Raw genomic sequence first — 26,193 nt, forward strand, 5'->3', positions numbered from 1 at the left:
TGCCTTAGTTTCATTGCTTATTATTGGATTGTTCAGAATTTTTATGTCTTGGTTTAGTTTTGGTAATTTGTATCAATCTAGGAATCTGTACATTTCTTCAAGATTTTCCAATTTGTTGGAGTATAATTTTTCATAGTAGTTACAATCTTTTGGATTTTGATGGTGTCTGTTGTGACTTCATCTATTTCTAATTGCATTGATCTGAATCTTCTTTCTCCTTTTGTAAAGTTTGGCTAAGGGTTTATTTTGTTTATTCTTTCATAGAATTAATTCTGATTTATTGATTCTTTTGTATTATATTTTTAAGTCTCAATTTCATTAATTTCCATTCTGATCTTTATGATTTCTCTCCTTAAACTAGATTTGGGTTTAGGTTGTTTGTTGTTTTTCAAGTATCTTGAGGTTCATCATTAGTTTATTTATGTGAGCTTGTTCTATTTTTCTAGTGTGAACATTGATTTCAGTAAGCTTCCTTCTTTGTACCGCTTTCATTGTGTCCCATAGGTTCTGTTGTTATTCTAGCATTATTGTTTGATTCCAGAAACTGTTTCATTTCTTCCTTGATTTATTTTGTGACCCATTGTGTGTTCAGGAGTATTTATAAATTTTCTGTGGGTTCTTTTGTGATTGATTTGTGGTTTCAATGCACAATTGTATGATAGTATATATGGGGTGGTTTTGATTCTTTTGTATTTATTTAAGCTGGTTTTGTGGACTAGAATGTGGTCTGTTTTGGAAAAGGTTCCATGTGATGCTGAGAAGAATATATATCTGTTTTAGTAGGGTAGACCACTACATAGTTATCTATTAACATTTCCTCAAAAGTATTGATAGTTTTGATAGTTCCCTGTTAGTTTTGATATTTTCCTATTAGTTTTCTGTTTGGTCGATCTCTCTGTGAAAGTTGGGTATTGAAGTTAGCCAGTATAATTGTATTGGTGTTTATTTGATGTTTTATGTCCAGCAATATTTGTTTTATGGAATTAGGTACTCCAGTATTTGGTGCATAGATAGTTAACAATTGCTATTTCTTCTTGGATTTTCTCTTAACTAGTATGTAGTAACCTTTTTTTGCCTCTTCTGATTAGCTTTAGCTTGACATTTACTATGTTGGAGTATAAAACTGGTACCCCTCCTTGCTTTTGGGGTCCTGATACATGGAATATTGTTTCCCATTCTTTGATTTTTTTTTTTTTGAGACAGTTTTGCTATTTAGTTCAGTCTGGCCTTAACTCACTATGTAACCTAGGCTGGCCTCAAATTCTCAATAATCCTCTGCCTCAGCTTCCTGAGAACTGGGATTACAGGCATGCGCCACCATGCCCAGCTCCATTCTTTGATTTTTAGTCTGTGAATACCTTTTTGGATTAGATGAGTTTCTTGAATGCAACAGACTTTTAGACTCTGTTCTTTTGATACAGTCTGTCAATCTGTGTCTTTTTATTACTGAAAGTTACTGATTTATTCTTGTCATTGCATTCTTTTTCTATTGATGAATGATTTAATATCCCTCTTGTTTATCTGCTTGCCTTGCTTGATATATTTCCATCTGTACTTTGGCTTTCTTGGGTTTGTTGTCTTTTGAGTATATTTAGGAATGCTGGTTTGGTGTTTGTGTATCTCTTAAGTTGTTATTTTTCTTGGAATGTCCTTATCTCTCCATCTATTTTGAAAGAAAATTTTGTAGGATGTATTAATCTGGGTTAGAAGTTTTTTGCTCTAGGGCTTGAAATACTTCACTCCAGGCCCTCCTGGCCTTTTAAATTTTATTTTGAGAAGTCTACTGTAGTCTTAAATGGTTTACTTTTATATGTGATTTTTTTTTTTTTTTTTTTTTTTTTTTTTTTTGCTTTTCTACGACAGCTTTTAAGATTCTGTCTTTTGTTGGAAATCTGGGATTTTGACTAAGATGTGTTGTGTGCAACTTCTTATTTCACCATAGCTAGGTAGTGATCTATGAACCTCTCTTATCTGTATGTTGCAATTCCTTCCTCATACTTGTAGTTTTTTATGATGTTTTCTAATGAATATTTTTTTATTCCATGTGTATTGTCTTCTAGTTTTTGTCTAACTCCGGTTAGCCTTAGTTTGGTCTTCTCAGTGTTGTCTAGTAGCTGTTAGATGAATTTTTCTTGTTCTCTTATCATTTTTAAGACTTCTCTAGTAATTCATCATGACTTAGCATTTTGTCCTTGATTTCAGAAACTCTTTGTTTTGGTACCAGGGATCAAACTCGGGACCTTGTACTTGCAAGGCAGGTAGTGGAACCATTTAGCTAAATTCCCAGCCCCAGAAACTCTTTTCACATTGGTCATTTCTGAAGTTTATGAATTCTATATGAGTTTTTATTTCCATTATTTCTGTCTAATACCTTTTCATAGAGTCTATATCTTTGGTAAATTTGTCATTCAAATTTTGAGCTGTTTTAGTCAGCTCTTCCAATTTTTTATTTCTCCCCTATCCACATTGGTCATTTTGTATGATAGTTCCATGAACTTTTGGGTCATATCTTTTTTGAACTTGCCAAGTTTCTTTACCTCTTCTTTAATAAATTTGTACAACTTCACTATCTGGTGCTTTTCTCTCCATTGGTGCCCATAGATCTGCTTTGTGAGAGTTGGGAGACTTTGGGTACCTTTGTTGCCTTATTTCCCCATGTTCCTCTTGTAGGTATGTATGTGTGCATTTGTATGTATGTGTGTATGTTTGTGTGGGCAGGGGCGGGATGTAAGAGAAGGGAGGTGTAATCTGGTATTGAGGAAAGCTATGAGGTTTTCAGAACCTGTTGATAAAGTTGTGTACCTAAAAGGTGGAGGAGAGGCGAGGGGAGACAAGGAGATAGATGAAAGAAGGAAGAACGAAAAGAATAGGACAGGGAAAGACAGAAAGTGCAAGAGAAGATGGGAATGATCGAGGAAAATATGGGAAAGCAACTGGAAAGAAGAGTTTAAAAGTGGAAGAATAATAAAAATAATATTTTTATTAAAAGTTTTTATTAGGTAAAAATAAGATAGTATTGATACAGAAGATAGAATTGAAGAAAAGGAATAAGGAGAAGAGAGATAGAAAATAAACAACTATATCAAAGCAAAAAACAAACAAAGGGAAAGATAAGGAAAAAACTGAAAGAAAACAAAGGAAGGAAGAAAGAAAGAAGAAGGACAAAAAAAGAAAGAAAATATGACAGGAACCCAGATCACATGCTCCAACAAGAGAATGTACATGCAATTCTCATGTGACCACTATGCCAGAAAGCCCAAGTGTCCACACAGTTCCCTTCTGGCCTTCTTTGTGATCTGTTTACAGGCAGCTTCACCACATTTCCCTCTGTCTGTAGGCTGGTTCCCAGTCTGTGGTGAGGGGTGTCAGTTTCTTCCATCCAGCCCGCTTAACACGGGCTGTGCTTTGGGCATGGTTAACTGTGGTCTTTTGTCTCTGACCTATGATCCAACCACCTCAATTAATTTGAGAGGAGGAGGATGTGAAATAATTTTTCTCACACTGAACTCTCCTTCACTTTCTGCCAATGTCCTGCTTCCCTTTGAGCTGGGCAGTTTCATGTTCTCACTCAGATATTTTCGACTAGTTTGTTGCCAGAAGGTCTCTGCCCCACCTTGTCCTGCCTTTACTTTTGAACTCAAATCCTTAATTGATCCTGTTTCAAAATTTTCCCTTTCTAGCCAGCAAAATCTGACATAGTCCCTGGGCTTGGTTTAGGGACTTTTTCCCCCTGTAGCATGATGGTGGTCATGGTTCAGGATTTCTTACTAACTCAGATTTTTCCAGTATGTGCAGAGTCTGTTCCAGGAGTCTGGCCTCCAGTGGTAGTTCATTCCCTCAGGCTGTTTGGACCTCTCACAGTGGCTGCTCCTCAGAAAGAGTAGGGATGGGGTTACTAGAGAATTGGTGGTACCGTTTCCCTTTTTCAACAGATACTTTGATCTACCTGTATGGTCTTTCAGATTAATTTTCAGCTTCAGGGTATGAGTTCTTCTCCCCATTTCACAATACCTGTATATTAGGTGAATCTTTTCTGAGCCATCTGTGATGTAACTCGTCCTCTAGTCAGCCATGTTGAATCTTTCAATTTTTTTATGAGGTTAATTGGCACATGTACTGCTAGTTAATTTTTATTGTTGTATAGTATTCTAATTTATATATCTTTTTGGTATATATCTGAGTTCTTCCATTTTTTTCCTTTACAAAATGCTACTATGAATATTCTTGTTATGCATCCTTGTACACAAATGAGGGTTTCTCAAAGGTGATTAATGGTGAAATTTCTGCATCATTGAGAATATGCATTTTCAAATTTATTAAATTTTGAAAAATGTACCCCTGAAGCTTATTTACTCCATTCTTAGCAAAAAGAAAATTTTATAACTCTTTTGATATGTCAGTTTATATTAATATTTCAGATGTTGTGAATTGAAGATAACATGCCAGTTGAAAAATAAGACACCTTTTATGTTAAGATATGTATGCCCTCAATGTACAGAGAGTCAAGAAGCTGATTCAAAATAAAGGCAGGTATATGAAATGTTCCTATTTATATAAACTCCTAAAGAAAAGAAATTAGGTCAAATTCAGTGGGTTATTCAGCATTCTCTTTTATATATTTTTATTGAGTTTTAACCAAAAAGCATTTTGAATTATTTTTAGGATGTAGATGGCTTACTGTGAAGCTATCTGTTGTGTGAATGTTGGAGTGAGTGAATAAAGGATGGAACTGTATGGCTAATAACATAAGAACAATAAAATATAATGAAATACAGTTAAAATCTAATTAGTGTCCCTGAGCTGAAATGTTAAAGAGAAATACCTGGTGGAGGGAAGGTCTCCATACTGATCTGCTGTAAATGTTATCACAATTTATGTGACATCCCTTTTCTGTCTACCCCCTTGTCTAGGTGCTACCATTATGGCTGTTTCTATTTCTTTGTCATAAATTCAAAACCTGGGGAGACTGAATGTGCTCGTTTGGTGTGTAGCCTTAGCATCTCCCCTCCTTGGCAAGATTTCTAGGGGTTTTCGCCAGCCAGGTGGGCATGACATACTAGTATTTCTTCCTGGCCCACCATGGTAAAAAGCTGGTTCCCTTCACCTGGGTTCTAGTGGACGGGCAAATACTGTGTTGTAGCTGGGCTTTCATACAGCACTTCCAAGTAGTGCCTTGTTGCCGTGGAATTGTTGCTGCTGGTTTTCTGGAGATAAAGTCTAAATCAGGCTAGGTGTGTTTTGAGGTAGGATAGGGATTATTGAATTGCTTGTTTGCAAATCCCTGTTAACTCACTGAACATATGCAGTCATTGTTAAGTTGTCACTGCAGAGACATGCAGAACATTCTCAAAATAGCATATTGGTTTGCTAAGGTTGGATTAAAGACTTGGTCCCCAGCACATGACAGTGTTGGGAGGTGGTGGAACTTTTGAGAGGTGAGGCCTAGTAGAAGAAAGGTAGTTCACTGAAAGTGTGTTCATGGAGGGGATATTGAGACTTCCTGTCTTTGTTTCCTGATCCCTGAGGTGAATAGGACTTCTCTGCCACACATTCTTGCCGTGATGTACTGTGGTGACCTAGGCCCACAGGGTCCAGTGACTGTGCACTGAAACCTCCAAAACTGTGAGCTAAAGTAAGCCTCTCTTCTTTTTAAGTTGATTGTCTTGGGCATTTTATCATAGTAACAGACAGCTTACGATTCTGCATAACAGAATCACAAACTGTGGCTTAATCAACAGAAACTGTGTCACAGTTCTGAAGGCTAGAAGTATGAGATCAGTGTGTCGGCAGGGTGGTTTCCTTCCTAGGACTGTGAGGGGCTGTGTGGGAGCGTCTGTTCCAGGCTCCTCAGTGTGGCTTGTAAATGACCATCTTCGTGTGTTTTCACATCATCTTTCCTTTGTGCCTATCTGTCTGTATGTCTAAATTTTCGCCTCTTAGAAGGTTGTCAGTCATACTGGATTAGGTCCTGAGGGCCTCATTTTAACTTGATGACTTCAGTAAGGACCCAATTCCAAAGAAGATCATTTTCTGAAATATTAAGATTTAGGACTTCAACATATGCATTCTGGGGACACACTTAACACCATAACAGGTTGCAGCACAGTGTAGGATTATGAGGGAATTATTCGAAGGCTACTTGTAAACTGGATTTTCAACCACCAGGGAAGCTAGTGTCCTAGACATTGCACACTTTCAAACCTTCTTTTTGATAGATACAGGAGCACATTCACAATTTGTTACCACAGACTTGGTCTAGTACAGTGAGCTTACTTACTTGCTAACTTCTAGGAAGGAAGTTTTGGAAGTCAGTTTAAAAAGTTGGATATTGTCCTAGAATTAGATATAAATAGATTTCTTCCCCCAAGAGTTTACTGCTTGAGTTGTTTTTTCATTTGTTTTCAGATTTATTTTAATCATTGTTAATGAAAGAAATACCTGAAAACTTTCTTTTTTGGTTCTAGACTTAAAAGAAATTATATTTGTCATCCAGAGTCAAAGCAATTCTTTTCATGCAAAGAGAGCAGAGCAGTTGAAAAAAAGAATTTTAAAGCAGGCTGCAAATCTTACACAGGTATGTAGAGATGGCTCAGGATATGTGCTAATTATGTTTTTCTTGATGCAATTATGTTTTCCAAAGCATCGAAATTAGTTTTTTTTTAGATGAGAATAACTCTTGACTCATTTAGCTTGTTTAGTATTGACTATTGTTGAAAATGCTGTGGTTACAAAGCAAATACAAAGAAGTAAATTATAAAAATCAGAGCAGAAATTAATGCTATTGAGACTAAGAAAACAATACAAAGAATCAAAGAGCAGGTTCTTTGAAAGATTTAATAAAATTGACAAACCCTTAGCCAGCCTCATCAAAAAAAGGAAAGAAAAAACCCAAATCCATGCAATTAGAAAGGAAAAAGACAAAATCACAACAGATCCTGCAGAAATTCAGAAGATCATCAGTACCTACTTTGAGAACTTGTTCTCTGCTAAGATAGAAGACTCAGAAGAAATGGATAGATTCCTCAATATATTTGAATTACCGAAACTGAACCAAGAAGATATAAAAATTCTAAATAACTCAGTATCAGTCAGTGAAATTAAAGAAGTAATTAAAAAACTACTAACAAAGAAAAGCCTGGATCCTAATGAATTCACTGTTGATTTCTACAAGAACTTTAGAGAAGATCTAATGCTACTACTCCTGAAACTCTTTAATCAAATTAAAAGGGAAGCAGTACTCCCAAAATCATTACTGGAAGCAAGCATTACCCTCACACCAAAATCAGAGAAGGACCCAACCAAGAAAGAAAACTACAGGTCAGTCTCCTTAATGAACATAGATGCAAAAATACTCAATAAGTTACTGGCAAGCAGACTGCACCAAAGATTATACTCCATGACCAAGTAGAATTCATCCCAAGGATTCAGGGATGGTTCAGCATATTCAAATCAATAAATGTAATATACCACATCAACAGAACCAAGGAAAAAACTCAGAAAGATAGACACAGAAAAGGCATTTGACAAAATTCAACACCCATTCATGATAAAAAATCCTGCAGAAAATTGGAATAGGTCTTTATCTCAATCTGATAAAAGGCATCTATGACAAGTCAACTGCTAGCATCATATTAAATGGTCAAAAACTGAAAGCTTTCACTCTAAAATGAGGAACATGACAAGAATGCCCACTGTCACCACTGCTATTCAATATTATTTCTGGAAACATTAGCCAGAGCAATTAGACAAGAGAAAGAAATAAAAGGAATTTGGATACAAAAGGAAAAAGTTAAATTATTGTTATTTGCTGATGACATAATAATCTATGAAGACCCCCAAAACCTCACCAAAAGACTCCTAGGATTAATAATCAAATTCGGCAGCATAGCAGGATACAAAGTCAGCACTTAAAAATCGGTAGCAAAAAAAAAAAAACAGCATTCCTGTATATGAATAACAAACTCACTGACAGAGAAATTAGGAAACCACACCTTTCATAATAGCATTAAGAAAAATGAAATACTTACAAATACTTACAGAAAGACCTATATACTGAAAACTATAGTACTCTGAAAAATGAGATCAAAGAGGATATCAGAAAATGGAAAGATATCCCCTGTTCTTGGATAAGCAGAACCAATATAGTGAAAATGACCACACTTCCATAACTGCTATAGATTTAATTCAATCCCCTGTTTAAAATGCCAATAGCCTTCCTCACAGAAACAAAGAAAGCACTTCTAAGATTCATATGGAACCAGAAGATAAGCGGAATACCAAAAGCAATTCTAGACAACAAAGGCAAGGCAGGGGGCATCACAATCCCCAATTTGAGGTCATATTACAAAGCTACTGTGATAAAAACAGCATGGTACTGACAAAAATAAACAAAAATGTACCAGACCCAAGGATCACTAGAACAGAATAGAAATAACTCCAAGCACACTCAGCTACATTATCTTTGACAAAGGAGCCAAACTCCTTCACTGGAAGAAAAATAGCCTCTGTAGTTAATAAATGGTGCTGTGGGAACTAGCTTTCCACATGCAGAAGATTAAACCTGGACCCATATCTCTCACCATGCACTAAACTAAAATCACATGGATCAAAGATCTAAAATAAAAAATTAAAATAGAAAACTTAATCTGCTGAGAGAGAAAATAGGTAAAACTCTTGAAGACATAAATGTAGGCAAAAACTTTATGAACAAAACCCCAGTTGCACAGGAAATATTACAAAGAATCAACAATGGGGATCTCTTTATATTAAAAAGCTTTTGCCAGCAAAAGAAACTACCAGCAGAGTGAATAAACAACCCATAGAATGGGAAAAAAATTTTTTACCAGCTATTTCTCAGCCAAAGTACTAATATCTAGAATATATGAAGAACTCAAAAAAAAAAAAAAAGAGAGATTCCACCAAATTTAAAGACTTCATCCAAAAATGGACATCTGAAATGAATAGATACTTCTCAGATGAAGAAGTAACAACAGCAAATACATATATAAAAAAAGTGTTCACCATCACTGGCCATTTGAGAAATGCAAATTAAAACAATACTGGTAATCCATCTCACTCCCGAAAGAATAGCTGTCATCAAGAAGTCAACCAAGAACAAATGGTGGTGAGGGTATGAGAAAAAAAGAACTCTTCTCCACTGTTGGTGGGATTGTAAATTGGTACAACCAATATGGAGATCAATATGGAGATTCCTCAACAAACTAAAACTAGAGGTTCCATTTGACCCAGCTATTCCCCCTTCTTGGTATCTTTCTGAAAGAGTTAAAAGCATCATACCACAGCAATATATACACACCCATGTTTATAGCAGCATGATTTGTACTAGCCAAATCTTAGAAACACCCTGGATGCCCAGTAGATGAATGGATAAAGAAAATGTAGTTTTTATATACAGTGGAGTATTACCCTGCCATAAAGGATAAACTTGAGACATTTTTGGATAAATGGATGCACTCTGAGACCATACTTTTAAGTGAAATAAATCACACATATGTTTAAATATCTCATTGTATATTCTCTTGTGTGAGAAACCAAAAGCATAAGTAAGAACCAAAATGGATGATAAATATCAAGAAGTAGGATGAAAATACTCAAATGGGAAGGGGAGCAAGGGAGAGTGGAGGGGGAAGGGAAGGAAGGAAAAAGGGAAAAAAAGAATGAAAGAGAAAAAATGAAAACAAAGCTTTTGTAAATGGGGAGGAGATGAGGGGTTGAAGGGTGGGGAGGGGAATGGGGAGAAAAGAATTAAGATATATTATGTACAGGTACAGATTTCCTGTGATGAATGTGATCAATATGAATGACAAATATGTACTAAAAAATACTGTGATTAATTATTAATGTTCAAAATATTCTACATAAAGTATATATATATGTGTGTGTATAGTATATATGTTTTAATTTAAGAGAGTTTAATAATTGTGTAGGATTATTGTGATTATGTCATGAAATATACTAAAAAGAAGTAGAAATAACTTTGTAAAGGCAGGACTTAAAAGAGCCGAGATAATTAAAGTTCAAAATTTTGGTAACAAGTTCTGAGGCAGTTTTCACGTTGAAATAACATTTTCATTAAGCTTAGTGGTGCTTCCTCTTTGGGTCTTTTAATCTGTTTTTTAATTGGATGTCATTAATTGAACTTTGATTTGATTTATAATGTAATATTCCAGAAGGATTATGGAGAGGAAAAGTCTACACGTACAAGTACATTTTAATGGCATTTAAAATAGGCATGAACTGAATCTAAAGTTCTGAATAATGCTGAAAGTGTGAGATGAAGGAAGATCTACTTTAGTATACAATAGTTCCTCCTTAGTGGGGCATATATTCTAAGACCCCCTAGTGGATGCCTGAAACCACAGACAGTACCAAACATGATATCCTGTTTTTTCATATGCATACCTATCTGGTAAAATTTAATTTTAAAATTAGGCACAGTAAAAGATTAGTAACAATAACTAATAATAAAATCAATTATTTATAATAATATATATAATACAATCTTTAGCACTGCTACTCATTGTTTTGGAATCATTATTAAGTAAAGTAAGGTTTACTTGAACACAAATACTCCAAAAAATAAACGGCCAGAAATATCAGTGGAAGTAAGCAACTGTAGTGATATTTGAGTCCTAGACATTGCTTAGAAGAAGGTTTGTTGTTTTTCCTCTTTAAATAATAAACTTCATATAAACTTCAGTTAACTTCCATGGATACCTGCAAGAACAGGTTCTTTGGATTGCCTCATTCGGGACATCATATTTTCTCAAGGGAGAGGAAAGAGTTACTATTGACAGGTTATTTGATTGGAGATTGGAGCCATTTGATAGGTTGAAAATTTGTCTTTGTCTGGAAATTGAACTTACAGGGATTTTCTTTTAACTGAACCCTTCTGGATTTCATCAGAGAGGCAGACGTGCATGCAGCAACCTTGAGCAGCTAACTTCTTCCATTTGCTCAGCAAATGTTAGTGGGGTGGCCACCTCTGAAAAAGCCCCACCTATGACTGCATGGGGCTTTGGGGGGACAGCTAGATACAAGCTGTAACACACCTCCTTCTTGTCCAGTTCCTTTATACCTAGGATATCTTTCTGGGTACCTTCTTGACCTGCAGTTGTAAATCATTTCCTCTTTTGTCTTACTTCTCTGTCTTGTACAAATTTCTTTTGTATAATTTTCACTTTGTATTATGACTTCTGTTACCTTTTTGTCTTTCTGTTCTACAAATTTTGAGAGCAGAGAACAGAATATGTCTTATATTTTATTCTTCAGAACCAAGTAGTGCTTGTGTGTGCTTAGCCAGAGTCTTTAATGTTAATTGAATTGAATCCCCAAAACTCATTATCTGTTCTTTCTCAGAATTGCTTTTTTTTTTTTAATTTTTTTTTTGAGACAGGGTCTCACTATGTAGTTCAGACTGGCCTTGAGCTCATGGCAGTCTTCCTGCCTCAGCCTCCCGAGTATATGTGCTGGGACTACAGGCATGCGCCACTATGCCCAGCTCTTTTCTATTTTAATAGTAGTTTCTTTTCATTTGTCTTACATACAGTGTGGGTACCTTTGGCCATGCACATGCACACACGTGTGTACATGTTTACACACAGGCACATTGCATTAAATCACAAGTTCTCCAAGTTCTCTACTTTTGATCCCTCTATAATGTCTTAGACATATGTCTTAAATCACTTTTTTTCATAGCTAGACAAGATACCCAACAACAGCAGTTTAAAGGAGGGGAGGTTTATTCTGGTTCACATATTAGAAGCCTCAGTCCTTGCATGGTTGGCCAGCTCCAGGCTGAAGCAGCATGGAGGAAGGGTCTGGCAGAGGAAAGCTGCTCATCTCATGGCAGACAGGAAGCAGAGAGAGAAGGAGGAAGGTGAGGAGGGAGATAAACCCTTCTAGGCCATGCCTCCAAGGATCTCCCTTTTTGGCTTGTGCCCCATAATCCAATCACCTTCCAAACACATGAGGGTTTGGAGTGAATTTTATATCTCAACCTTAGTAATATAGTGGATATTCAACATTTCACAGTTGAATCAAAGCCAAGAAATTTAACAAATTAAAATGGAAATCTTAATGAATTATTTTATCTATTTTATTTTTATTAATTCCTATATTGATAATGGCCAGCTCCTTTCCTATTAAATATAACAGCTATTTATTTCCCTCAGAAAAACCAGAGTTTAAGGAAAAGAGTGGAAAAATGGTGTACAAGTTGACACTAGGAAAATAGATGTTTAAATTAAGTTTGTCTTTGAGAGACAATATGGAAAAGAATCAAAAAATTTACTGGATTGCTTAACATTGACATTATAACAATGGTCTGAAGAAGCTGGAAGATTTCCTTTCCCTCACAGAATAGTTTAGTTAGTGGGTGGTGGCATGTAGGCCACTCTGCTTCAGGTTCCCCTGCCTTGTTATTTGGATAAAGTGTCTTGTTGGCATTGGAGTGGCCAAAAATGACTTACACTTTGTATTCCAGTGTGTGGACAGGCAGCTTCCTTGTGAGGATGTGACCTTGAAGTTACATATCTTATGTCTCCTCTGCACTATTGTCCAGAACATAATCATGTGGGTGCACCAAGGCTGGGAAATATAATGTTGGTGTGGGTGGACTTGAGTCCGGCCAGAACTCAAGGAGTTCTGATCACTAAAAGGAAGATAGTAGGTTAGATCCTGAGAGACAAACTGATACCTCTGCCAAAGTTTGCATATCAAAGACTCAGCTAGTCTATAGAAGAATCTATCAGTGAATCTCTTGTTCATTCAGTATTTACAGATTTACCATGGGCAAGTACTTGGGATGCAAAGATCAAGAAGACATAGTGCAGAAGAAGAGGCAGGCCCATCAGTAGGTAGTTTGAAAGCCAGGTGGGAATGTAGTAATGGAAGGTGCACAAAGAAGGGCCCACCATGGTGGGGTGTGGTGGGGTTGGAGGGAAGCTAAGGAGAGGGCATATGAGGAGGGATTTCTGAGCTGGGTCCTACATATTAGGCACAAGGTAGGTTGAGTACAGGGTGGGAGAGGAGGACTCCCCATGTATGAAGATAGGCACAGGCAGCCAAGTGAGAGGCAGGTATATGTGTGGGCACTGCATGCCATTCTGGGAGGGTGTCAGGTGGGAGTTAGCCACGTGGGCAGTCAGCCTGGAAAGGTGGGTGGGAGCATGGTCATAGAGGAATTATATGTCCTCTGGGGAGCCAGTCTTTTTGGGGAGCTTCTTAGGAGGGCCTATGGACATTTTAAGGACTATATCTTTCATGCATGAGAACTTAAGCATCTCTGGCTCCTGGTGGTAACTACATATGACCCTAAGTCACTGCTACAGCTAAGAATGACCCGTTTGAGACTTACTGCTAGGGAGAACTGTTGGGGAGGAGGAACCCAGTTGTATTTGTTTTAAAACCAGCCCCTCATTGGTAGTGGGGAAAACAGTGTTAAGCCAAGATTGAGGCAGGGGCTTGGAGAGGCTGTTTGGATGGGCTGTAGATCATTCTGGGCCCTCAAATGCACAGTGGAGAAGCCATGGGCCAGGATGGGAGTGGTGGTGGAGGTGATGTGGGGCCAGAATGGCGGGATTTAGACATGGGCTGAAGGAGAAAGCAGGGACAGCCCCCAGGTAGGCCTTGGATGAGGTGGTGCTTCCAGGTGGGGCTGAGGACAGCTTCACAGATTCACAGGGTGAGATTGACTTCAGGTTTCCATGGGTCACATCAAGGTGGCAGGATCAGTGGCTGGAGGCTAGGTATTTGTCTGATGTTCAGGAGAAGGCTTTGGCCAGAAGTGGAGTTTGAGCATCAGCAGTACTTATGTGTAGTGGCTGAGATCTTGAAGGCACTGCTTGCTGGAAGGCCACTGGGCTCTGGAAAAGACCAGTGTCTAGTGGATGGGCAGACCCAGGGGAGTCATCTCTGGAGATTGAGGAATGAACAGAGAAGTGTTGAGAGAAGGGCGATGTGTGATACCAGGAACCTCAGGAACTGTTTCCAGTAGTGACCAGTCCTGTGATGCTGTCCAGAGAGTCCTGTAAGGGGGTCTCCAACTGCCCATTTGATGGGCTGTCTCCTGGGATCCTGCCTGGACACTCAGCTCAGGAAGTGGCTCAACCTTCCTGCTTTGTGGTAGGTGGTTCTGTTACTGCCATTATTGTTTTGATTTTTAATTGTAGACAAAAAGCATATGTCTTAGTTACTTTTCTCATTGAGACAAAATACCTGACACCCAAAGTTAAGGACGGAAAGGTATGTTTGGCTCACAGTTTGTAGAGGTTTCAGTCCATAGTTGGCTGGCTCCAAGGCAGGTTGGCATGGCAAGGGACATCATAGAGGAAAAATAGTTCATGGCAGGTAGAAGGCAGCAAAGCAGCAAAGTAGCAAGCACCAAGTGGTCACAGCAGTCCTCTTTCTGTCCCTTATATTCTATCCAGGCTACTTGCCCTTAGGGCGGGTAGCACTCACACCCAAGGAAGGCCTTAAACCAATTAGTGGATTAATTTAGTAATCATACACCCTTGATTCCCACATCACACACTCTAGATCCAGCCACCTTTGAAAAGCCCCACCTACAACCATATGAGACTTTGAGGGAATGTCTAGACACAACCATAACAGATTATAACATAAAATTTACATCTCAAGTGCACAATTCAGTGCTATATTAAGTATTCATATTAGCCACACATTTCCAGAAATTTTTTATCCTGCAGAACTGAAATGAACCCATTAAAGAACAACTCCCAGGCCAAGGATTTAGCTCAGTGGTTCTGCCACCTGCCTCGCAAGCGCAAGGTTCCGAGTTTGATCCCCAGTACCAAAACCAAAAAAAAGAACAACTCCTCATTCCCTTTTCCCATGGTCCCTGGCAGCCATTCTACTTTCTGTCTGTGAGTTTCACTGCTCTGGGGTGCCTTAGATAAGTGGAGTCATACAATCTTTGTCATCTTGTGATGGGCTTCACTTAATAATGTCTTGAAGGTTCATCTCTGTTGTAGCATATATCAGAATATTCTTTTATAAAGGCTAAGTATAATTTTGATTTTGGTAGGCTTTGTTTCTGGTAACCTCAGTCCACCAGGATGGACATTTTATCTTCAGACACCTGGTTTCTGGGGTGCTCATTGGCATTTTGTGTGCCCTCCCTTACAGTGAATTTTGTCCTGTCATGTGTCTGTCCTGCTGTCAAACTCTAGGGGGAAGCAAGACCTGTTCCCTACTTTTCTTTGTATCCCCCTACCCCCTTGCACCCAGTAGAGTATCAAACACAGTATTAGAAACTGCATTTCCATCAGTGCTTTTTTGTCAGCTTTGAAAGCTTAGGAAATAGCTCCATTAGCTTTCCTAGTACTTTATGCCTCTATTTAGTTTTAGTATACTTAATGTTAATTTTTATTATCTTTAATTTCCATTTACAATTTGCAATTTAGACAACCTGTTGGGTTAGGGGACTTAGATTGCCACTAGGTGGCAATATTGGTTTTACATTTAAAGACATAATTAAGCAATATCATTAGTGCCCCCCCCATTTAATTTCTGTATTAGTGGAGTCTAGACTAAAATGATAAGGACCCTTCCTTCTAATTATTAGATAAGGATACTCCCTTCTAATTATTAGATAAAGATACTTTCTTCTAATTATTAAATGGTCTGTTAGCATTACTCATTTCCTCAGTTGGAAGTCAGCTGTGAGTACTGAGGTAGTATGACAAAACTTTAATCCTTGGATTTAATTTGCTCCCAGTCCAGGCATGGTGGTACAGGCCTGTAATCCCAGCGCTTGGTGGGTTGAGATTGCTGCATGTTCAAGGCCAGCCTGGGCTACATAGTGAGTTTAGGACCAGTGGACTACATAGTGAGAACTTGTCTCAAACAAACAAAAAACGAGAATAAAATAAAATTAATTTGCTCACAAGATCCAGAGATTATTATAATGGCTCAGATAGTATGTATTTGGATGAACAAGTCTTTTGGTAGTCGAAATGGCCAGTGAGATCTTAGAATTTGCAAGTGTACTTGATACTGGATCATTTTTTCTTTTTATAGAGTTTTTGGATGCCCCATGTGATCAAAAGTTGAGTTTACTCCATGAATAGCACTTTAGACATCTAAAAATTGTTGACAGCTTACATAGATTGTATAGACAGTTCTTTTAGAGGTGGGCAATGAAGACATACCCAGCCCTGGAACTGCATGAACACAGAGAAGTAAGACTGACCCTTTTTTTGTATCGGAAATCAAACTCAGCCTAGCGCTTGCCAGGCAGGTGCTGTGCCACTGAGCTACATTCCTGGGCCTTAAGACTAACTTTTGAGAAGTAAATCCTGAAATGTACCAAGCATGGCATGTGTGCATGCATGTATGTGTGTCTTCTGTCTTTGTATGCTGGGATGATGACAATACACAGACACACATCTCCTCCACCTTAAAGAAGCAGGATGGCTCCCTAATTGAAACTTGACTGGAACATGTTTCAAGAAATGACATACTCTTAAGAAAGCGTTGACAGTTCAGTCTGCCACGAAAGCTGAGTGAGATAAGTGGAATCTAAAAGGCAGAATTTGTCAGGGCCTCCCCAGCCTGGTGGTGGGAACATGCTGGTTCCTCCAAAGGAGGCCTCAGTCCCAACATATGGCAGTATGTATGTACTCTACTTCTAAAGGACAGGATGTCTGGGGCCCTCTTGTCACCAGTGACTTCAATATGAAGCCTTCAGATTGCAATTTTGCTTTCTTCATAGATTTACCCATTGTGAGCATTCATAAAAGTTGCTTGGGGAGGGAGGAATCAGCAGTTAGTTTTCATCATTTGAATATTTATCTGATAGCTCAAAATATCTATGCCGCCCACAATACCAGATGTCTAGAACTGCTGTTTATTTATTCATTACTCCTGGCAGGTTGCACTTGACTACAAAGTCTGCCAAAAAATTAAGGTGCAAAAATTTAATGGTATCTGTGATTATGCTTCTGCTTCTAACTATTCTCTTTGCTTCCGCAAGTCATTACCTGGGTCTGTTTTGCCTTGCGGTGCTATATAATGCGGTCTTATTAAAAACACAAACATTTTTCTTTGGCACAGTGTGAATAAAAATCAGGGCCCCAAACTAACTTTCCACCTGAAATGTAATATTGTACTTTGAGTTGCTGCTAAAATGATAAACTATTGTTTTCTCTAATAGTTTGGGCCACTGTAATGTCATTCCTATCTCCAGTTTTGAAGCTTATAATGCAGTTTATAGTCACTTTGAAGTCTATGTTTTTTTCTAAGCAGTAGCTCATCAGGCTTTGCCAAGTATTTCATGTGCAGTATACTGTTCTAGATTGCTCTGGTGCAAAGGGCTAGGAAGGAATTTAAAAAGTGTATTCTAGTTCTTTGAGTTCCTTATAAGGTAAATGGTAAATAGTTCATATTATAAATGACTACTGTTAAGTGAATATTAGAAGTGTAACACACAAAAACCAATAGCTTTCCTCTACACGAACAACAGACTCACTGAGACAGAAATAGGGCAAACAATTCCTTTCACAGTGGTATCCAAAAAACCTGAAATACCTAGGAATCAACCTAACAAAAGAAATCAAAGACCTCTTCTTAGAAAACTATAGCACTCTGAAAAGAGAGATTGAAGATGATATCAGAAAATGGAAAGACATCCCCTGCTCATGGGTAGGAAAGATCAATATAGTGAAAATGGCCATACTTCCAAAACCGCTATATAGATTCAATGCAATTCCAATTGAAATCCCAGCAGCATACTTCATGCACCTTGAGGAAACAATCCAAAAATTCATTTGGAACAAGAAGAGACCCAGAACAGCCAAAGCAATTCTAGGTAACAGAGACATGGCCGGGGGTATCACAACCCCCAACTTGAAACTATACTACAAAGATACTGTGATAAAAACAGCATGGTATTGGCAAAGAAACAGACCTGAGGACCAGTGGAACAGATTAGAAGGTGCAGAGACAACTCCAGACACACTCAGCCATCTCATCTTCAGTACCCTCACTGGAGGAAAGATAGCCTCTTTAATAAATAGTGCTGCAGAAATTGGGTTTCAATTTGCCAAAGATTAAAACTAGACCTATATCTCTCACCATGCAGTAAACTAAAATCAAAATGGATTAAAGATCTAAATATTAAAATAGAAACGCTGAGCCGGCTGGAACAGAGATTAGGTAGAACTCTTGAAGACATTGGTATAGGAAAAGATTTTATGAACAAAACCTCAGTTGCCCATGAACTAGCACAAACAATCAACAAGTGGGATCTCTTCTTATTAAATAGCTTCTTCTGCTCAGCAAAAGAAACCACAATGTAGGAAAAAATCTTCACCTGCTATTCCTCAGACAAAGGTCTACTATCTCGAATCTGTAAAGAACTTAAAAAGATCAGCCCTCCCATATTTAAAGACCCAATCCGAAAATGGGCATCTGAAATGAACAGACATTTCTCACACAAAGAAGTAGAAGTGGCAAATAAACATATGAAAAAATATTCAACATCGCTGGTCATTCGAGAGATGCAAATGAAAACAACGCTGAGATTCCACCTCACCCCAGAAAGAATGGCTGCTCTCATGAAATCAGTCAATAACAAATGCTGGCGGGGCTGTGGGGAAAGAGGAACCCTGCTCCACTGCTGGTGGGAGTGTCGACTGGTGCAACCACTGTGGAAATCAGTATGGAGATACCTCAAAGAACTAAGACTGGAAGTCCCATTTGACCCAGCTATTCCCCTGCTGGGTATCGTCCCCAAAGAATTAAAAGAATCATACCACAGTGATCTATGTGCACCCATGTTCATAGCAGCACAATTTGTAATAGCTAAAACTTAGAAACAGCCCAAATGCCCATCAACTGGAGACTGGATAAAGAAAATGTGGGTTTTTTTTTTTAATAAAATGGAGTACTACTCAGCCATAAAAAATGAGAAATTAAAGACATTTATAACTAAATGGATGCACATTGAGGCGATACTCTTAAGTGAAATAAACAGGACACACATGTAAATACTGAATAGTTTCTCTAGTGTGTGAAACTGAAAGTGTCAGTAAGGACTAAAAGGTATAATAAATAATGTGAAATAGGAAGAAAAGGGGCAAAGACGTAGGGGAAGTGGGAGGGGTAGGGGAAAGGAAAGAAGGGAAAGGAAAACATATGAGAAATGGAAAAAAGAGAAACAAAGTCTTTGTAAATAGGGAAGGGTGGAGGGGGTGAAGGGACGGCTGGGAATGGGGAATAAATAAGAACCAAGATGCATCATGTAAAGGTACAAGTTCCTAATGAGAAATGTAAATGTATTGTGTACCTAAAATGTACCAATAAAAGAATTTTAAAAAAAGAAATTAGAAGTCCAGAATAAAAGTATTATAGTATTCACTCAAGTATTAATTGGTAATCTGTATTTGTATTAGGTAGTTTTGTCTGTACTAAAATGACAGCTGTATATCTATAGGTAATACATGGGGCCCTTGAGAATTATGATATACATTTGAAGCTGTTTAATATAGGGCTATATAAATACTTAAGTTTATATTATGTTACTTGGGGATGTGACCCAAAGGATAAAGAGGGAAAACTTGTGAAATCAGGTTGGGAAGAGGGAGAAATTAGCTGGAGGACGTAAATTTAGAATATAGTTCTAGAAGAAGAAGATATGAGTTGTCAGGAAGGTCACCTTTTAGAATTCCAGGTAGAAACTGGTACAGTCAGCCCTGGGGGAAGCATGAAGCATGTGTTGGGAATGAACTACTGTTCTTTTTAGATTAGAACAAAAAAGGCTGGAGAGATGGGGATATGGTTGGTGAATGTGGGGTTCACAAGGCACATCTGTAGATTGAAGAATACAGATTCTGAAGAGTGGTATTTTTTCCCAATTTCTGTTTTTTTGGTCTCCCTAGATTGCAGATAGAAAAGTAAAGATTATTTAGAGAAGAGAGGTCCACAAACCAAAAACAGAGTGGAGGTGAAATTCACAAGGAGGCTTGTGCAATTTGCTTTTCAGTTTCTTTTATTTCAAATGTCTATTATATACACATCATCTGTGAGCTAATTTTGATTTGACTTCTGATTTTTGAACTTTACAGAATTCCTCGAGGAATTCTTGTTTTATTTGTTACGTGAAACAGAAAGCAAACAGTTCAGCTCTCGGGGATACTCTTTGGGGTATCTTGAGTTTATGTTGGGATTGAAATGGAAAGCTTTCATCTGAGTCTTTTTGTTTTCTCTTCTGGAACCTGGGTCCTATTTCTAAGGGCATCCTATGCTGAGGCATTTTTTTACTAGAGCTTCAGAAGGATGTGAACACCTGCCTAAAATTATGGAAACTTACTGTTTTCCAAAGGAATTCCAAATAATATGAAATTGGAAATAATGAAGGAGAGAAGATCAAAGGCATAATTGCATTGTTTTTTGTAAGTTCTCCTAAAACAAAGATCCAAGAATCATTTAAATACTCTAAAATGTGAAGTTTCACTTTAGCACAAGAAAGAGTGGGTCATGCTTGGCCAGGGAGTCACTTTGGATGGGGACAGGGACTCAAACCAATGTAGAAGGAGGACTTGGTAGGAGGCAGAGGACAGTTTAGAATGAAGGCAGTGAGTGAGAAATAGGCAGAACCATAGATAATTATAGTTCTATTTTTAAAAGATAACTTGCCAGTACCAAAATAAATATATATCTATATCTATATCTATATTTATATCTATATCTATATCTATATCTCTCTATATATCTATCTATCCAGAGGTAGGGGATGCTTAAGAGTTTTTTGGAAGAATAATAACGAGCAGATATCAGATGACCTTTTCTCCTTTAGGCCAAATGGATCTACCCTAGCTGCTCAGAAACCTCTCCATCCTCCCCACCCCTGTTTTTTGAAGAGAACAGACATTTCTAATTTTGTTGCCTTCTATTGTGGGAGACTGTAAGCCTTATTTAAAACCTGGCAGACTCTCAACCTCACAAATAAATTATTCTTTTTGCTTTTTCGCAAAAAAGTTTTGGAAATCACTATTTTCTGGAGAAGAGTTAGTCAGGTCTTGGTTCATTAGATTAAAAAAAATCTCTTATTTCTATAAAATAAGCTGAGAAAGCTGGCAAACCGTCTTGTAGATTAGTGTGAAGAAGCCTGAGAAAGATGGCCTTGCGGTTTCTATTTTTAGAAGTTTGTTTTATTGGCAGGGAGACAGTGTGAGGTACTTCATTAAAAGGTTAGCTTTGAGATTCAGAAGTGTATTATTGCCTCAGCCATTTGATACTATCATTAAACTTTCTCTTTGAGATGATAGCAATTGAATGCTTAATTACTTAGTATTTTGGAGGTAGAAATTGGTAGGCATTAAGTAATCATATTCAATTTTTTAATAAAGTGGAGACTATTACATTTGCTGTTGAATAAAAATTTATTCATTTAATAAATATCTATCAAATATTTACTTTGTACAGGCCCTATGGAAGATGCCCCGGGAAAAAAAGTATTTTTTTACATGTTATTTCATTAAAACAACACTGTCTCCTTTTAAATATACCACTAGCATTCTTAGAAACATCTTTTATACATGTCTCTTTACATAGTATATTCCATGCATCATAGGGAATAGGACATTGTGACTCAGGAAGGGGGTTGCCCAGTAATGATGAACTTTTCTACTATTTGGGAGGCCATGTCATGAGCACTTGTCTCTTTTGACTGCCCAGCATTTGAATCCATTCCCTGTCCTAGGGACATCTGCCCTGTGTGAGTCTGGAGGGAGGTTGGCCACCAAGATGCTCCATCTTCTGCATATACAGGAGGAGATCCTGTGATCTAGCAGGGTCAGTTGGATGTTGTCACACAGGCTTTTAAATCTGGAGCCAAGGACCCAAAGAAACAGATCATTTTAGAACTCTCTCCTCTAGGCATGACATCAGTGTTCAGTGTCTAGAGGTGACAGGAAGGCCAACCTAAGTGCCAGAGCACAGAGGGGTGAGTGTTCCATGTAGGTGGGACCTACAGTGTAATGTCCAGCAGGGGTGGCCTCTCCTGGTTTGGGTCACTGTAGCCTGTGCCCTACCCTGTGACAGATGCTGGACATGGTGCCTGCCCTCAAGGAGGCACATTGGAGTGAGCAGAACAGGTGGTTCCAGTGGTTGAATTGCTGCAGGAATCAATGCAAACTTGGAGCAGTGAGAACACAGGCAAGGAGACCTCCAGCCCTGCCTGGAAGAGACAGTGAAGGTTTAAGGCATTTGAACTAAGCCAGGAAATAGAGTTTGGTAGACATCTGTCTTCGGCAGTTCCTCCCTGGGATGCAGGCAGCGAACCATGGGCCTCACCAAATATTAGTGATTGGATAAAGGGAAGGAAAGTGAGCTAAGATGCTGAGCTCATGTTTGGAAAGGTGGAGTTTGAGGAACAGATGAGGCATTTAGTTTATGGGGTCAGAGTTTGGAGTGCAGAGTTGGAAACTGCAGTTGTCATCAGAGCTGACTTTCACTGAATGTTCCTCCTTGTCGTCATTATTTTATTTCCTGTCATGCTTCACTGTGGTGTGCTCTATCCAAGCATGAGCTCATTCAACTCTGAGTTAGTTCCTGTTCACCTTCCCATTTTGCAGAGAGGAAACTGCATAGAGAGATTAAGTGACCAGCCCATGTACACATCACTCCTAAGTAGTGGAGCCAGGACTGTATACCAGTTCTGATGGGCTCCAAAGCCTGTTCTCTCTGCATTGCTGCTGGGGCTAGAATCACCCTGCAGCATCAGTGCAGCAGATGGGTGAAAGTAAGTTCACGTCATTAATAAACAGTGACCTGTACCTGCTATCCTTTTACCTGACTTTACGGTTCTATAGTATTTATTCTTGACTTTCTCTTGTAGATTTATTTACTTATTGCCAGTGTCTTTCATTAGAATGCAAGATCCAAGAGGCCAGGGACAGCCTGTCTTTTCACAGTTATTTACTGTGTTCCTAGAACAATTGTAAGTACAATTGTTCCTGGCACATTGTAGGTGTTCAACAAATACTGTAAAAACAGTAATAATGTTAGCTCCCATTGTGAGCTTACCATGTGCCATGTATTTGGTGTATATTAACGCACTTGTCCCCCAAGACTATCCTTATCTCATCAGAGAATGAGGTAATAGCCACAGCAAAATTAAGAAACTTGCTTATGGTCAAATGGGTCTGAAGAAATAGAGCTTAGATTCAGATGAAAGTATTGTGTCTCCAGAAATCAGGTGCTTGAACACTATGCTTTCCTGGTTTCATGAGTAAATGAATGATTAGTTAAAAGATTTATATGAACTATAAAAATCTACTTAGTAATACATTTCAGAGTAAATCACTTATAAAATAAAATTTATAAATAATGATGTAACATTTTTTCTTTTTATGAAGGTACAGTTAAGGATTAAGACAGGTATCTGGAGGAAGGGTAGTTATATTTTAAATATAGACTCAGGGTTCTGGAAAGTATATTATTATGAGATCATTTATAATCTCCTGGTCTGTAAATAAATACTGTATTTTAAAGGCTAGCAAATCTGTTTCATGTATATTCCAAAAAGCTTATCACACATTTTTATTATCTTCATAAGATGTACCTACCTCTTATGAAATGAACTATAACAATAAACAGATGTTAATTGTCATCATAATTTGTTACTCTAAAAGCTCAGTTCAATGCCTAACAACTATATAATAGTAGAAATTTGGAGTTACAGTTGAATTGTAGTCAGTCTTAAAACAGAATTTAGTCTGTTAGAATCTTTGCCTAATACTTAACAAATTATTGGCTTCTGCTTTTCAATTTAGCACTTGGTCTGAATAATGAGACAATTAGACCATAAAACAATGTTATTCTAGGCTTCTAGGTTAAATTTAGGTAAGGACAAATTACAAATACTGGGAAATAGTCTTCATCAGCATAGAATTAAATAGTTGCATTTTTTTCCAGACAGAGGCAGAAAGACAAATGTGACTCAAAACCAAATCTTCCAAATAAGATTATTTATGATATTTAATATTCATTTGTTTTAATATATATTCAAATTTTAACTTTTAAATTCATGCCATTAATATTTGTAGAATTTTTTCATAATTTCCCCTCTATGTTAAGAGTAATAAGCTTTCTCTATTCTTACTTTGGCTTAGTTATGACATTGGAATCAAGCCCCTGTTCCAAGTAAAGATGATGAAGATGTGTAACAGCCAACTAATGAATTAGATTGTTGGTCTTAAATTTGCTTTCAGAATGTATTAGTTACTTTAAATAAGAATATATGACTTGATAACAAACATGTTCAAAGGAAGTGATGCCTGAAAGTCCAGTGGGCTTTTTGTCTTCAAAGTGACTGTTATACCTACCAGTAGATGTTGATGATGGAAATAAAAGTAGACTTTGATTCAGAGGCAAACTGATTCAAAAAGACAGATAGTTGACATCAGAATTTAAATTCGTGTGGTCAGCCTCTTCATTTTCTTTTCCTTAGCCACATTTATACTTTTAGCCCCTTCATGGTTAACTGTTACAGCATTATCTCACTATGGATAGAATTTTGTATTACCTTTTAGATTTGAAATAGTAGTATGGTCTGGTGATTAGGCATCATTTAAATGGACAGCAGACAGTTGTGCTTGTAGGAGTGCCTTTACTATCTTTATTCCAAATAGCTCTTGGTAATGCTAATGACACATTTTTCTTTCTCTTTGATTTTCTTATTAAAACCTCTTAATGACCTATCCAATGACATTAAAAACAATAGCTTTGCATCTGAAAGTATTATAAGCTGGTGATCCAGCACCTTTAATGGAGGTCTAAATTTTGGGGTGGTGATAGAGAGATAGAAAATGTTATTATAATTCTGAGTGGTGAGAACTGAGATCATCTACTAGAAAATTTTATTGTGAATTTTTAAAATCATTTTTCTTAGAGGCACTGCTGATGAATACAAATATCTGTGTGTCTGTTTGGGTCAATGTATCTGTGTGTGTGTGTGTGTGTGTGTGTGTGTATAATAATGTTCTTGGGCCTTTTGGAGATCAGTAGATTAAAATTTATTTACAATGAAGATGACCTTGTCTTACTCTAGCATAAAGCAAGACCAGGTTCCTCAGTGTCAAGGCGAAACCTACTTTGTGTTTTTGAGTACTCATGCACCTTTGGGGACTGTTATCAGTAAGGCATTTGAAATGTTTCTAGTTGAGAAATAGTGGGACAAAAAACTTAATTACTATTCTTGTGTTTGCAAATGAAGCAAATATTAAATCCATTATATGATTTAGTAAACAAAAATAATGAAGCTAAGAATTATTTTATACCACCAATAATCCATAGTTATTTCAATCTAAGATTTAACTTCTTTGCATTAAAACCTTTGCTGCATTTTTATTGTTATGACAGAAGTTACTCATAAGCTTGTTTTCTGGTTTGAACCAGAAAAGTGCTCTTGTAGCCTTAAAAGGAAGCCAGATAATACTTGAGTTAATACCTGTTGATATTATATATACTTAGGCTACATAATATTTCCTTGAAAGTACACTGTTGAGATACATTCATTTTTCCTCAATTTTTGAAAAACCTAACTGTGTACTAAAGAATTTTAAAAGTATATACCTCCTCATTATATCTTCTTGACACAAATATTTTCATTTTCTGATTCCCTCAGTCCTCATTAATTTATGAATTTCTTTTATTATTGGAATCATGTGTTTTTTCCATTTTAACATAAAGATATTTTCATTGCTATGAAGTATTCATCCTAGTTTTAATTACTACTTGTAACTCATTAACATTTATTCCTAGGTAAAACTTTTAAAGTATTTACTATATTTCTTTTCTTATGTAGTTCATATTAGAATTCAACCATAAGTATTTCAGTTTTATACAAATAATAATGTCATTAGTTTCTTTATATGAGTTTTTGCTCTTATGGAATCCTTCATGAATATGTATGTGTGTATATATATATTGCAATTTTTAAAAGACAGTGAAAATTACTGGATAATTCACAAGTGACAGAGTGTACTATCTGAGTAACTGTTAATGTAGGCTTATGTTTGTTTCTTTCAAATGTGCTACATTGTCTGATTTAACTTTGATTACTGTTTTTACATTTCATATTTATACATGGAAGTTGAAATAAATACTACATAAAACAAAGAAATGAGATTTTATTTGATATTGAAT

The 26,193-nt window shown here is 37.2% G+C and overlaps 1 protein-coding gene across 1 annotated transcript in view; it reads left to right on the forward strand.

Moving 5' to 3' along the window:
- Nucleotides 1-26,193, forward strand: part of B3glct (beta 3-glucosyltransferase) — a 141,599-nt gene that overhangs the window by 25,965 nt on the left and 89,441 nt on the right. Inside the window, exon 5 of the mRNA XM_087199534.1 lies at nucleotides 6,465-6,574. Coding sequence (XP_087055660.1) covers nucleotides 6,465-6,574 — 110 coding nt within the window. The remainder of the gene's footprint in view (nucleotides 1-6,464; nucleotides 6,575-26,193) is intronic.

Source organism: Heterocephalus glaber, unplaced genomic scaffold (genome assembly GCF_053883595.1).
Source record: "Heterocephalus glaber isolate CG9 unplaced genomic scaffold, H.glaber_assembly_v1.0 deba00001720, whole genome shotgun sequence".
NCBI lineage: Eukaryota > Metazoa > Chordata > Mammalia > Rodentia > Bathyergidae > Heterocephalus > Heterocephalus glaber.